At 31.1% G+C, this 14,972-nt stretch overlaps 2 protein-coding genes across 2 annotated transcripts; one reads left to right on the top strand and one right to left on the bottom strand.

The window, feature by feature from the left end:
• Positions 1 to 4,774: 4,774 nt before the first annotated feature.
• LOC145046493 (uncharacterized) lies at positions 4,775 to 6,222 on the top strand. Its single transcript, XM_078994778.1, has 6 exons — positions 4,775 to 4,778; positions 4,860 to 5,164; positions 5,210 to 5,214; positions 5,292 to 5,691; positions 5,774 to 6,083; positions 6,167 to 6,222. Exons 1-6 carry the CDS (start codon positions 4,775 to 4,777, stop codon positions 6,220 to 6,222), a joined length of 1,080 nt encoding a protein of 359 aa, XP_078850904.1.
• Positions 6,223 to 12,298: 6,076 nt separating this feature from the next.
• Positions 12,299 to 12,978, bottom strand: LOC145047319 (small ribosomal subunit protein uS9). Its single transcript, XM_078995573.1, has one exon. The coding sequence runs from the start codon at positions 12,881 to 12,883 to the stop codon at positions 12,446 to 12,448; it is 438 nt and encodes a 145-aa protein (XP_078851699.1). The 5' UTR covers positions 12,884 to 12,978; the 3' UTR covers positions 12,299 to 12,445.
• Positions 12,979 to 14,972: the final 1,994 nt, after the last annotated feature.

Below are 14,972 nucleotides of genomic sequence, written 5' to 3'. Positions count from 1 at the left end.
TACATGAAACTTGTATCTTATGGATAGACAATCAATCGATTGTGAAGAAGGTAATTATTCTTCTGGTTCGGAAGCTGATGATGATGATGATGTTGAGCCAAACATTTTCTACACGGCTATAAATGATCCACTTAGTCGAAGCATCATCTAGCAGATTAAATCTATGATTACTGATAATAATTTTGATTTTGTCTGTCTGTGAACCTTATCTCACTCAAATTCAATCAGATATGATAGTTATCTCTAAAACTTTTGAATCTGCCATAGAAGTTAATGAGAAGTTGGATAGTGAATTGACAGACTTAGACTACATTTTGAAGACCGCAAGCTTAAGATTGATTCATTAGAGAGAGAACTTGTAATGGATAAGGATGAATATATCATTTTGAATGACAAATGTGAAATTACTCTTAGTGAAAGAAACATTTTGGTTACTATTAATAAATGTCTTAATGTGAAAATATGTGCTTTGGATAATTCAATTGATGTTCTTGAAGCTAACGAAAGAATGACACATAATTTTCATCACCCTTGGTCCAAAGCATCAAGTCTCAGAATCGAGTTTCCTGAAAGGTGATCAAGGTGATAATACTCAAGGGGGTCTAATTGATGATTCCATGCGTATAGATTCAACTGATGATGAAAATGAAGATAAAAAGAAATCTGGAAATTCCACCTCGGACATCGGATCCTCCAATGAAAATATCATGGATCCGTTTGCCTTGTTGGAACTCCGAGATAATATTGCCTCAACAAAATCCAAAGTTGATAACTGCAATTTTAAATAAAAAAATGCAATGTTAAATAAAAAACTGCAATTTTTTTAAAAGAAAACTGCATTTTTTTCAGAAAAAGCTGAAGTTTAAAAAAAAAAAAAAAAAAACTACATTTAAAAAAAAACTGTAATTATTTAAAAAAAAATGCATTTTTTTTAAAAGTAAATTTTTAAAAATCAATAAAAATACTATAACATTCGTAAATAAATCATAAAAAATCTCATTTTTATTAATTAATTTATAAACATAATAGTACAAGTATTTTATTCGATAGAAAATAAAATATAAAAAATAAAAAATGCTACAAATTTCATAGCACTTTCATGTCTTTGTGTCAATATTTCCTTATTTTCTTCAATTTATCATTTTTCACATCTTCAATATCCACCACAATTTCTTCCAAATCTACAAGAAATTTGAAAAAATAATTAATTAATGCAAAAACACTCACAAAAATACATATGTGATTTTCATGTTATTAACATATGAATCACATGCGATTCACATATGAATCACATGCGATTTATAAATGAATCACATTTACACATGTAAATCACATGTGATTCACATGTAAATCACATGTGATTCACATATGAATCACATATAAATTATATGTGATTCACATGTGATTTACATGTGAATTACATATGATTTACATGTGATTTACATGTGAATTACATGTGATTTACGTGTGAATTACATATGATTTACATGTGATTTACATGTGAATCAAATGTGATTTATATGTGAATCAAATGTGATTAATATGTGAATTACATGTGATTTTCATGTGATTAACATATGAATGTGTCCATATATACATAATTCATATGTAATTCACTTCTGATTTACATGTGAATCACATATTATTCATATATGATTTACATGTGATTAATATTTGAACCACGTGAGATTTGCATGTGAATCATATATGATTTACATGTAAATCATATATGATTTACATGTGAATCACATGTGATTTACATATGAATCACATGTAAATATATCAATCACATCCAAATTAATACAATGGATATTATATACGGAAAAAAATATAATAATTGAGACTACACACCTGGAATCCAAATTAATGTGAGGGGATCCAAATAAAATTCATAAAGCAGCTGTAGGTGAATGACATTCAACTTGTAGGTGAATGACCTACTGTGAATGACATGCATCTGCATATGCATCCAATACATCTTCAGATGAACTATCCTTATCAGAATCTACATAATATCAACATCATTAAATAAATATTACAAAACTACTAAAAATGTTGATTATGACTTAAGAAATAAGAGTGAAATTAATATAAAAAGATGGTTAATGGATCCACAAAAATCAAAGTTACAACTTCACAAAAAACTTCTTCTCCTGAATCAAGGGCATCGTGGTATAGGGGCAAAGTAGGAATTTCTAGTGTAGTAGTTAGTAGTGTTTGCAATTTTTCAGTAAAGCATCGTGGTGTTGTCATAATAACGTAAAGCATTGTGGTATAGCTTTCTCTAGAATTAAAATAATTCAAGTATGAAACCTTAGAGGACTTGATGTATGAAGTTGTTATTGACTACTACTAACTCAAGCATTAACAAAGATATCTACAGTATAAGTCATTCAATCTCCACCATCCACCTCATGTTTACCTTCTAAAGTTCATATTACTTTATCATTGCCTTTTTCTAATGACAGCATTAGTTATGTAAGAAGAAAAAAAAGACTGGAGATGAAAGCTTGAATCTTTCTTAATCTGTAGAAACTTATAAGGTAAGAAGGTCCACAAGACTTTTCCAATAATGCAAAATGATCCTTATTACACATAACTGCACAAATAACTTCTAATAGGAAGCATCAACCAAAAGTACGGACCAAGGTTGTCAAAATCGCGATCTTGATCGTAAGATCGCACGATCTTACGATCTTACCTCCAAAAAACGAGTTGGATTGTAGTAGGATCAGAGATTGCGTAGGATCGCACACGAGATCGTAGGATCGCACCACAAATCGTAAGATCGCAATACGATTCGATCCTACATTTGGGTTTAATGTTAATTTTTTTTAAATAGTTTACCACTTTACCCTAAGCCCAAGGTCCATTTACTTCAAGTCCATATCCATTTATGATTTACTATTGTTTTAGTGGGTCTTGATTCTTGACTCATGAATTTCTATGCTAATTAACCCAAGGTAGAAAGTAAAAGAAAGTAAGAAACTAAAAGTCAGGTTGTCGTCTTCTAGATTTCTACATTCTCTCTTGCTTCACCGATGTCATCCTTATGAAGAAACAAGAAATCACAGATCATCTTTGAAGTTTAGTCATTGATGTTTAGAACTAAAGAAAAATAGGTACGTTTGACAATTTATTTCATGATTTCATCTTCTTCTTTATTCTTGTTAGAAAATCTAGCCTCATTCTTTTTAAGAAATATTTGTTGGTTGCTTGATCATTCAGAAACGAATTAGGCACCCTGTAGCTCGTATAATATCATCTTTGACCCTGTTCTTGTTTTAAATTTCTCAGCATATAGCAACTTATATTTTATAGTTGTTTAATAAAACCCTCATAATTGATATGAAAGAAAATTTTGACCCCTTACAGTCGTTTTCCACTTTGCCGTCTATATACTTTTGTGCTAAAAAGATGAGTAATAATGTAATATGTTTCTATTTTGTATTATTGTTAGTTTATTACCCCTAATTATTATTAACTAGTTATTCAGTTATTATGGTTTTGTATCATAAATGCATGCTGTATATTTGCAATTTCCTACTAAATTACATATAACGTCACTTTGTATCATGAATTTAATATCTTCATTATTAACTTCCAGGGGGTTTTAAATTCTTAATGCCATAAGTAGATATTGGTTTGTTTAATATTTTGGTTCCTGTCCCTTTAGCAATATTCCTACTATATGTAACTATATGTAATTCTAATTTTTTAATATTTTCTAACTTATACAACTATGACAGAAAATAATTTCGGATAAACACTTGCAACTACCTTCACACAGCCAACAACAAGTAGAATAAGAAAAAATGCTTTTGGGGCTAGAACAGATCCTGGTTGGCAGCATGGTAAAGATTTGGGTGATCGAAAGGTACAGTGTACATTTTGTGATTCTATAAGCACCGGTGGGATATTTAGATTCAAGCATCACTTAGTTCGCACACATAATAATGTCTTATCTTGTGAAAAGGTTCCGAGAAAAATTAGGGTACAATCCACTCGTTTGTTGGAAGACGGTGATACGACAACAAAGAAAAAAAGAGACGTATTTTCAATCGATGAAGATGACAAGGCCTGTGAGAGGAGTGTTAGAGGAAATAACTTGAAGAATTTTGTTTCAAAAAAAGGAAAAGTTCAAAAAAATATTGAATAAGATTTAAAAGAAGGATGAATGAGAAAGAGTTTGCCAACAAATTGCAAGGTTTTTCTACACGAGTGTCATCCCCTTTAATTGTGTAAAAATCCCGAGTTTCATAAAATGATTGAGATGGTTGGTGAGTTTGGAAGAGGCCTTAATCCTCCATCTTACCATGAAATACGAGTTACATTGTTGAAAAAGGAAGTTGATTACACCAAGTCATTAGTGGAAGATTACAAAATGGAGTGGAAAAAGACTGGTTGCACATTAATGAGTGATGGATGGAGTGATCGGAAAAACCGATCAATATGTAATTTTCTTGTAAAGAGTCCTAGAGGGACCATCTTTTTAGCATCAATCGACACATCTAATGTTATCAAGATAAAAGAACAATTATTTGCAATGTTAGATGACTTTGTTGAAAAAATAGGAGAGGAAAATGTTGTTCAAGTAGTGACAGATAACGTTGTAAATTATAAGGCAGCTGGAGAAATGTTAATGAAAAAGAGGAAGAAACTTTTTTGGACACCATGTGTAGCTCACTGCATTGATCTAATGTTGGAGGATTTTGAAGAAAAGATTGAAGAACATAAGGAAACCATCACAGAAAAATAACAAGCTTCATCTATAATGGGTGATGATTGATTATTTATTTATTTTATATAGGGTTTCTTATATTTCTTATAACAACTTCGATTGATTTCTGTGCTAAAAGAATTTACAAAAAGGAAAGAGCTCCTTAGACCTGGAGTAACTAGATTTGCCGCTTCTTATCTTACACTTGGTCGTTTGTTTGAACCGAAAGGCGCTTTGATCTCGATGTTTGCTTCCGAAAAATGGTTGTCTACTAACTCTACAAGAATTGATGCTGGAAAGAATGTTGAGGATATAATTATGGATCATCAAGGATTTTGGCCATCAGTTGTGACGTGTCTAAAGGCTGCGAGTCCTCTAATGAAGGTTCTTCGTTTGGTTGATTCAGATTCTAAACCAGCCATGGGTTTCATTTACCAAGTCATGGTAAATGCAAAAAACGAAATTAAATCAAACTTTAAAAATGTCTAGACAAGGTATTTGATTTTTTTGTCGATATTTTTATTGTTTAATTTAGAACTATCTCATATTTCTTGTTTGTATATATTTTTAGGTATGAACCCATCCATGAGATCATTAAAGAAAGATGGTATAATCAACTTAATAGGGCGCTCCATGTGGCGGGTTATTTCTTGAATCCAATGATGCAATATAGCTCTAACTTTGAGAATACAGGATGGATTAAAGGTGGATTATACATGTGCCTGGAAAGAATGTGTGGTGATGATGAGAACCTAGCAAAGATGATTGATTGTCAATTTGATCAATTCACTAATGCAAGAGGGCTATTTGGTTTTAATGTAGTGAAATTAACAAGAAAAGAAAAAACTCCAGTTGATTGGTGGGATTCATACGAAGCTGACACACCCGAGTTGAGGAATTTTGCCATGAGAATTTTGAGTTTGACATGTTCCTCATCAGGTTGTGAGAGAAATTGGAGTGCTTTTGAGATGGTAATTTATACGTAACATGACTATTATTTATTTTATTATATTGCATGTAAATTTCCAGTTACATTTTTATTTTGTTGTTTAGGTACATTCCAAGAGAAGAAATCGACTACATCAACAAAAGATGAACAACCTTGTGTATGTGATGTATAACTTGAAGCTAAATGGAAAAGAAGAAAAGAAAGGAAAAGATCATGATCAAATGGGACTTAAAACATTAAATCTTGATGATGTTAGTTCTGATGATGAGTGGATTACTAAAGAGGAGTCTTCTAATCAATATGCAGATGAAGAGTGGATTAATCCTCTTGGTGGTTCAAGTTCAAGTAGGTCGCAAGCGTCTGATGGTGGTGAAGATGCTGAATTTCTTGAAAGAGCTATAAGAGATCAATTACGTGAGTTATTTATATATCGCATGATTTTATAAATGCACAATGATAGCTTTTAGGTCGATATATCATATATTTTTCCATTACAGGTGCAGGGGGGTGGAAGAGAGTTAGGAGAAGATGTTTTGGATTTATGAGACATTGATATGGATGCACCATTTGTTATGCTAGACTAAAACTGATAGTATTTTGATAGTATTTTTTTGGTTATGAGTAATGATTTAAACGTTTTGTAACTTTTGAATGGTAAACTAGTTGATGGGTGATGTATTATTTATGTTTTAAACTTATTATTATGTCATTTTTTGGTAGGATCTTAAGATCTCAGTCTCGATCTTATGATCCTGATCTTGCAAAGCCAAAAACAATCCTAAGTAGGATCCCGATCTTGACAACCGTGGTACAAAGTACCTGCTGCAATGGTCGACAAAAGACGTGTCTAAACTCTGTGAAGTGTTTTTTGAGATATTCCTCAAGTTTAGGAGAGTCTTCCCTCTGAAATATGTCCCACAGAGCACCTCCATCTCCCAAATCAAATCCATCCACACATCTACCTGATATAACATCCTGGTTATCCACCTGTTGAGATTTAGTTGTAATCAAATTTAATTTTAGCTGTAAAATAGATATATTAAAATTGAATTTTTTGTATAATTTTCCGATGATAGATTGAGCGAAGAGGAACACAAAGGTTTGTAAGTTGAAGTCGAATTTGGATTTCCAATTGATTAACGATAGGAGGAACTCACCTGTGATTAACTAGATAAAGTCGCTCATCATCGAGGTCGTACAGACTCTGGATTAAACGGACGGTGTTGTTGCTTCCAAACATCGAGTCGTCCTCTGGCTCGGAGACTGGAAGCTTAGAGGCGAAGGAAAATCTGGAGGTTCGGAGCGATCGGACCTTTGGCTAATTTTTTAGGGCACGAAACATCGAGAGGGACGAATGACGTAACCACCGCTTTGTTCAATCTATCAATCGCGGATCTTCAATGAAGGCGGTGGTTGTTGACGGGCGTAGGGTGGTTGTTGGAGGGAGGAGGGATCGATCAACGAAGAAGGAGGATTTTGGTGAAGAACACAATACAGAGAGTAATTGATATTTCAATTAATAATTAATTTGATCTTTTATAATTTTTTTATACCAGATTTACCCCTGTAGTCTATTGCTAAAAACCTAATATACTATTAAATTTAGTCATATTTACAAAATGTCATTAATAATCTAATTCGTCCAAAAAATTGATCCAACGCTCCACTTTTAGTTCTCGGGTTCTCTGGAAACTTTGAGATCTCAAATCATCCTTCCTCTCTCCTTCTCTCTCTCTCTCTCTCTCTCTCTCTCTATTTATCTATCTATCTATCTATCTATCTATCTATCTATCTATCTATCTACCTATCTCTGTGTGTGTGTCTATATATATATATATATATATATATATATATATATATATATATATATATATATATATATGACATTTTTACTGGTACCACATGCATTTAAACCTCTATTACTTTCAATTTCTTTTTAATAATTATTATAAATTGTTTAATAATGTTAAATTAATGTTAATACTAAATTTTAATTATAAATTAACTAAATTACAATATTAAAATATCATATTTTACTTTTAACTTTCTAACATATTATAATTAACTTATTAGCTTAGATAGGGATGAGCAAAGGAACCGGCCCGGGAACCGAACTCGGTGGAAAATACGGATCGAACCGGACTGTTGGCTGCACCGGTTCCGGTTCTACCGATTCTTGTTCCTACCGGTTCTTGTCGTGTCTGCAAATGTTAGAACCGGTCTTCGAAAAATAGCAACATACGGTTCCGATTTTAACCCGTTCTACCAGTTTTTGCACGTACAACCGGTTCCGATCCTAACAGTCCCGATTCCTACCGGTTCCCAATTTCAAAAATCCACAAGAATATCGTCTCGGTCCTAGCCAGACCGGTTACATCCGGTTCCGATTCCGGTTCTGGTACCGGTTCCGATACCGGTTCCAGCCGGTTCCCCAGTCCATATGCTCATCCCTAGGCTTAGATATGGTATGTGACTAAGTGTTATTTTAAAATCACAACTTTTACAAAATAATAAGAATTTTTAATTTCTATATAATATTAAACGGTTAACTTAATTTAAAATTTTAGTTAAACTTAAAAAAAATCAAAATAATATTTTATAACTAGTTAAAAGTTATAAAATATAATATTAATCCTAAATTGTAATCCAAAATTAACAAAAAAAATCTTTACAACTATTTAAAAATTTATAAAACTATTTTTTATAATCATTAAGAATTTTCAAAGTACATTAAAAATAACTTATAATAAAGATAATTAAAAATAATATTATAAAAACATTATAATGTTATCTTTAAAAACAAAAACATTTTTTGTTGTTTTTAAATAATTACAATTAAAGAAACTAACAATATTTATTAAATAAATTTTAATAATATTAAATTTCTGATATAAAATTGTAATAATTAAAATTTTCCAAATACGTTATTTTAAATAACTTACAACAAAAATAGCTAAAAGTCGCGTTAAATACAAAAATTATATTGTTACATTTAATAACAAAAACAATACTTGATAATAAGGGTGATGCTAATAAGACACCCTTTAGACACCCTATAATCATTTTTAGAAAAAGTCAACCTATAATGAACTTCTTGTAATCATCTTTTTCGGAAATCAATGTAATTTCAACCAATAAAAACATTTCAAACATTAATTAGGGTTGTCTAAATGGTAAAATAGGGTGTCTTATTAGCCAACCCCTTTAAATAATTACAATGATAGAATTTAAATCTTATGCAAATAAACTTTTTAAAATTAATTAATCATAACAACAATAATAAATATAATTAATATATTATATATTTTTATTAAGACAAAACTTCAAAAATGGTCCCTTTGGTTTTCGAAAATATCAAGTTTAGTCCTTGAGTTCAAAAAACCTCACATATCGTCCCTGTGGTTTCAAAACTTTTAACATTTGGTCCTTCCGGCTCACTCTATTACCATTTAGCCGTTAAGTTAAGGGCATTTTTGTCATTCATTACTCAAAGACCATTTATGAGGTTTTCTATTACTTTTTTTTTTAAATAAATAAATAAATTTAATATACAAGGATCCCACCTCTCTCTCTTTCTCTCTAACTAATGGAACAAAAAAACCCAACACCCTCATGTGCCTTCACCCTTTTACTTGTTGACCAGCCAAAGGCCAAACCTTATCTTCTTCATCTCGGTGGTACCAACTCGAGCATAAATAGCACCACCACCACTCTCCCTCCCTCAAACTTCTTCACCCCCCCCCCCCCCCCCCGAGGACAACCCAAACCTCCAACACCACTGAGAAACCTTCATCACCACCTGCCATCTTCCTTGCCCCACTCTCTCTGAGTTCACGCCGATAGAACGCAATGGAGAGGCAGCAGAGCTGCCACAACATGCCACCCATCACCACCACTCGCAACTTTGCCATTCGCTGACATGATATTTGCTGCAGATGTGCATTTCCGACCACCACCTTATACCCCTTCCTCTCGACTGAAAATCACCACCAAACACCACTCACATTCGTTTTCTCTATTGATTTCGACTAGAACCCAACCAAAAATGAGGTTGAAGGCTGCCGGAGTAACCTTCAACCACCACATCAGGTCGCAACTTTCAACCAAAATGCCTCAAGAACAAAGCAAAAAAGCATCCCTTTTTGTCTTTACCCTTTTTCCAGAAATCTTGATTACAATATGTAAAGCTTTTTCGTTATTGGGTTCTCCGTGATGATTAAATCCCATCTTAGCCAAAAGCAAAAAAAAGTAGCCCCCTTTTATCTGTTGATTTGGATTAGGTATGTGATCTGTTGGAATTTGATTGGTGGTAATGTAAATGGGTTCTCTTGAAAATGGGTGCTTCCATTAAAGAGGGATCCGTTACTCAAATCTTCATCTAGAAACGAGAGAAACAATTCATTTGCGCAGAGACCCATATCGAAATTTGCAAGATTTATGGTTTTAAAGAAGTTGGATTACTTGCAATGGATTTGTGTTGTGGATGTGTTTATCTTCTTTATGTTCATGTTTCAAATGTTCTTGCCTCTTTCTAGTGTCGAAAAAGACAGTAGAGAACAGCGTACAAAGGTCCAAGCTTATGGTCCATTTGGGGAACAATATACAAATGGTCAAGATCCAAAGAGTAGTTGTTTGATTAAGAGAGAGAGAGAGAGAGAGAGAGAGAGAGAGAGAGAGAGAGAGAGAGAGAGAGAGAGAGAGAGAGAGAGAGAGAGAGAGAGAGACCCTTTTACATTAAATATTTATATATTATTATTATTATTTTTTTAAATAGAGAAAACCTCATAAATGGTCATTGGGTGTTAAAATAACGAAAATACCCTTCATTTAATAGTAGAAAGTTGACGGATTTAAGCGGAAGGACTAAACATTAAAATTTTTGAAACCACAGGTACCATATGTGAGGTTTTTTGAACTTAGGGATTAAACTAGATATTTTCGAAAACCACATGGACCATTTTTGAAGTTTTGTCTTTTATTAATGATTGACCTGCAATAGAATAGAAGCTATTGAGGGGATTATATGTTTACATCTTTCCAAGGAAAAATCCTAATATTTTAAACAAATTTTTAATAAAATCCTAAATTTCATTTTTTAAATAAAAAATTCATGAATTTTTCACTTTTGAATAAAAAAGTCCAAAAAACCGATTAATATATTCATTTTAATCGTTTTTGACTTGTTCAGTAAGGCATTGACTTGTTCAGTAAGGCATGACACCAAATTGTTATCCATTTTTAAATATTTTACATATTTTTTTATGTATTTTTTAAAGCTTTTTATATAGATTTTTATGTATTTTAGATGTTTATGTATTTTTATGTATATTAAATGTTTAATTGTACTATTTTGGCGTGTTTATATATTTTTTACGTAAAAATAATACAATTAAGCATTTAATATAAATAAAAATACATAAACATCTTTATAAGAAAACTAAAAAAATAAATAAATACACAATATATATATAAATACATAATACATAAAAACATACAATAAATATGTAAAATACTTAAAAAATACATATAAATACATAAAAAAAAAATACGTTTATACATTTAAATGACATAAGTATTCAAAAACATCTATATAAAAAACTTTAAAATAATACATAAATATGTAATAAATAAAAAATATGTAAAAAAACTATGTAAAATACTTAAAAATAGATATAAATAGATAATAAATAGTTTATGCAATTAAAATACATAAACATCTATATAAAAAGCTATAAAAAATACATAAATATGTTAAATTATATAAAAATACATATAAATACATAATACATAAAAAATAACACATAAAAATACAAAAAATAGTATATATATATATATATATATATATATATATATATATATATATATATATATATTAAAACATAAAAAATACAAAAATACATAAAAAAGATATAAACATATAAAAAATATGTTTACACATTACATAAAATTTTTGACGAAATCTGCAAAAAAATCACATTTTTTTCGAAAAATTAACAAATTAATCCCATAAAATGGCTAAAGTGAATAAAATAACCGGTTTCTTGAGCTTTTCTATTAAAAAAATGAAAAAATAAGGACTTTTTTATTCAAAAAAAAAATAATTTTAGCATTTTATTAAAAATTTGTTTGAGACTTTTCGGAGATATATTATCCAATATTATCTTAGATAAATCAATAAATGAAATCATGTGATTGAAAGCCTTGTGACGTTTCTAGGGATATATTATTGTATGCAACTTAATAATGACTTTAAGAACAATGTGAAAATCCTTATAAAATGTGAACCTAATGCTGAAGTCTTGTCAAGAAAATTGTGTTAATGAAATTCAAAATGCAGTAATGAACAAAAAAATTAACAAGCTTGAAACAAGCAAATGATCACGAAAGCAAATGAACAAGCTTCTAAAATGTAAAAGCTTTCAATGTATCATCAAAACTGTTGATATCAAAATTGTTCATGACAACTGACAGCTATCAGTTAAACATATGTGATTAAATAACATATAGAGAAAGGAGAAGAGATAATCGATCACGACTCTAAATATCAACAAATCGTTAGCACAATAGAATGGATGCAAGTAAATTCAATAGAAATAACAGATATGAAAACATCATTAGGCATGAATGTCTAGAACGGAAAAATCAAACCAATTCAATCAAAACTTCCAGCGGAAGAACATTAATTTCGTGTCTCACGTCTCAACATACTATCAAAAGGCAACATAACAAAAATGAAATATGCTAGGATAAAAATAACATGAATTACTCTGTTTCGATCAACGGTATGACTTCTGAAACCTCGCACGAGCACCACGACCACCAAACTTCTTCGGCTCGCACCTCCTAGGATCAGCAACAAGTAGCGTTCGGTCATATCTCACGAGAATATCCTTTATTTCCTTCTTCTGTTCTTCATCGACAAACTTCTGGTAATAAGCGACGAGCGCTTTAGAGATACTCTGACGAATAGCGTAGATCTGAGAAGTGTGACCTCCACCTTTGACTCGGATCCTCATGTCTACGCCAGCAAATTTGTGACGTCCGAGAAGGAGAATCGGCTCAAACGCCTTGTAACGGAGGATCTCAGGCTGTACGAGCTCGATTGGAACACCATTGATCTTGATTAGACCACGACCAGCCTTGCAGTGTGTTACCGCAACCGCCGTCTTCTTCCGGCCGAAACATTGAACGGAGTTGGGTGGAGCTGCCGCCATTTTTTCTGCGAAACCCTAATTCTAGAGAAGCGCGGAGTGATCAAATAGACGAAGAAAGCGATCGGTTGGAAAAATACAGAGTTTATATGGTGCGCGATTAGGGTTTTATAAATCAGATACATTTATTTATTTATGCAACTGCGATTTAATGGTTTAAGTTGTTGGGCCGGCCCATTTTCAACTTGTTGGGTCTAGGCGGCCCGGTTTTAAATGGACATAAACAAAGAAACAAACTTGTACATTTGAAAACGATGAAATTTGGGAGTTGCAGTTTTAATTTGTGGGGAACTATTAGGTAAAAATTATTAGGCAGAAATTATTGGGGTAAAAATTATTAGGCTTAAACATTTGTAAATTTTTAATAGGTGTAAAAGATTTCAAAAAGTTATTGCCGAATACGACATTAACTAATTTTTATTTGAAACTATGTATTGCTAACGGTTTTCAACCAGATCCGCACAATACTGACATTAGAAATCAAGGCGTGACATAAAATAATATAAGATTTAACATTTCGGATATAAGATACGTTTCAGACTGACAAATTCTACATTTTGGATGATCATCGACTCGGATTGATACATCGTACATGAATCATTGATTGTAATGTTTGGAAGCATGAGTGAATCAACGATTATAACACTAGATTATATAAGTTATGATGTGGATTTAAATTATAATATCAACTTATATTGGTTGACTTTGTCTTTCCAACGTCTTGTATCGGATATTTTTATGCAAATAATTAATGACAATGATGTCCAATATTTTGTTAGTGTTTTTATTAATATACCTCTAAACTTGATGTTATTATTTGTTGTGAATCATATTCCTTGGAACTTGGAATTGTGTTAATCAAATGGCGTATAAGGAGTACAAGAGATGGGATCACATAAGTTTCTCAAGTTTGTAATCTCAAGTTTGTAGGTTTGTGGATAAGCATATTTGTGCCAATAACACATATTCCCTATTATTGCCCAGACAAAAAAAAAAAAAAAAGGTGTTGGGTCATTTATAAAATGATATATTAGCTTATAGTACATACAACATGTTACATGAAAGCATATCATCTAAACTCTCAATAATTGGTTCGGTTTGATATTTCATACTAGTAATCATGACAGACAAAATCTTATATTCTACAAGTTTTGAGGGGGTCCATGAAGAAGTTTTATCGATACTTGTTATATATTGTTATAATTTATAAAGGAAAATTTCATGACCGTTACGCATGTTAAGTGATAACAACCACAACCATCGGTTTGAGTACTTATTTGTCACTAATGATTGCCTGCTAAAATTAATTTTCATATTTTATTTGTATTCTAATAAGTGATGTGATAATTTATAAAATAGTTTGCATATTCGAATGTTTAAAATATTTATGTCTGATTTCCATAATTAATGTTGCTCGGCTCAAAGTGAAATACTTAGGAACTCTATTCCACCGCTTACCTTTGGAGTCGTAAAAACAAACAGTAAGAATATTGTTTTTATTGAAGTTGAATGAATATATTCGGGATATGGATAATTTAGCTATCATATATGATCTGTTCAATTCCATTAGCATTGTCATCGAATATGTGTTCCCAGATGCATATCACCAAACTTTGTTGTTGATATTTCAGTATGAATTTTAAAAAAATAATAAAAAAAATAATAGAAATAATGTTTAGTGTGTCGTCAAACCAATAAAAAATTATAGGGTATAAATTCCTACTAATTGTACCAGAGGGTAGTATAGCAACAAAAGTGATCAAATCCACACAATACAGAATAAAACATCCCTTGGTTATTTTAAAATACTTATAAAAATTATTTAATTTCAAATCCAAAGATTTATAATTATAAAAAGTGTGGAATATCGCTCCAAAATTCTTAAAATAAAATTTAAAGTTTCAAAGATCAAGATTATAACAATACAATATAACTATACAGTTCAAATGTCATTATGACACCATACACATGTTCTCATTGTATTCTACTCTATCTCTAGTTTTCAATTTGAGGAAATAATAATGGCAAATATTACACTCTAATCAAACCGCCAAAATCAATATAAACCAACAAAGTTTTCGTAAGTTCAATA

The sequence above is a fragment of the Lactuca saligna genome, chromosome 5 (genome assembly GCF_052625555.1).
Source record: "Lactuca saligna cultivar CGN05327 chromosome 5, ASM5262555v1, whole genome shotgun sequence".
Classification (NCBI taxonomy): domain Eukaryota; kingdom Viridiplantae; phylum Streptophyta; class Magnoliopsida; order Asterales; family Asteraceae; genus Lactuca; species Lactuca saligna.
This window is presented reverse-complemented; position numbering and strand designations above follow the sequence as displayed.

Bases quoted from the DNA above. Each gene is read 5' to 3' on its own strand.
- LOC145046493 (XM_078994778.1), top strand. The intron at 5,692-5,773 runs GTAATTTATACG...TTTGTTGTTTAG, and splicing joins ATTGGAGTGCTTTTGAGATG to GTACATTCCAAGAGAAGAAA. The intron at 6,084-6,166 runs GTGAGTTATTTA...TTTCCATTACAG, and splicing joins AGCTATAAGAGATCAATTAC to GTGCAGGGGGGTGGAAGAGA.
- LOC145047319 (XM_078995573.1), bottom strand. From the start codon at position 12,883: ATGGCGGCAGCTCCACCCAACTCCGTTCAATGTTTCGGCCGGAAGAAG.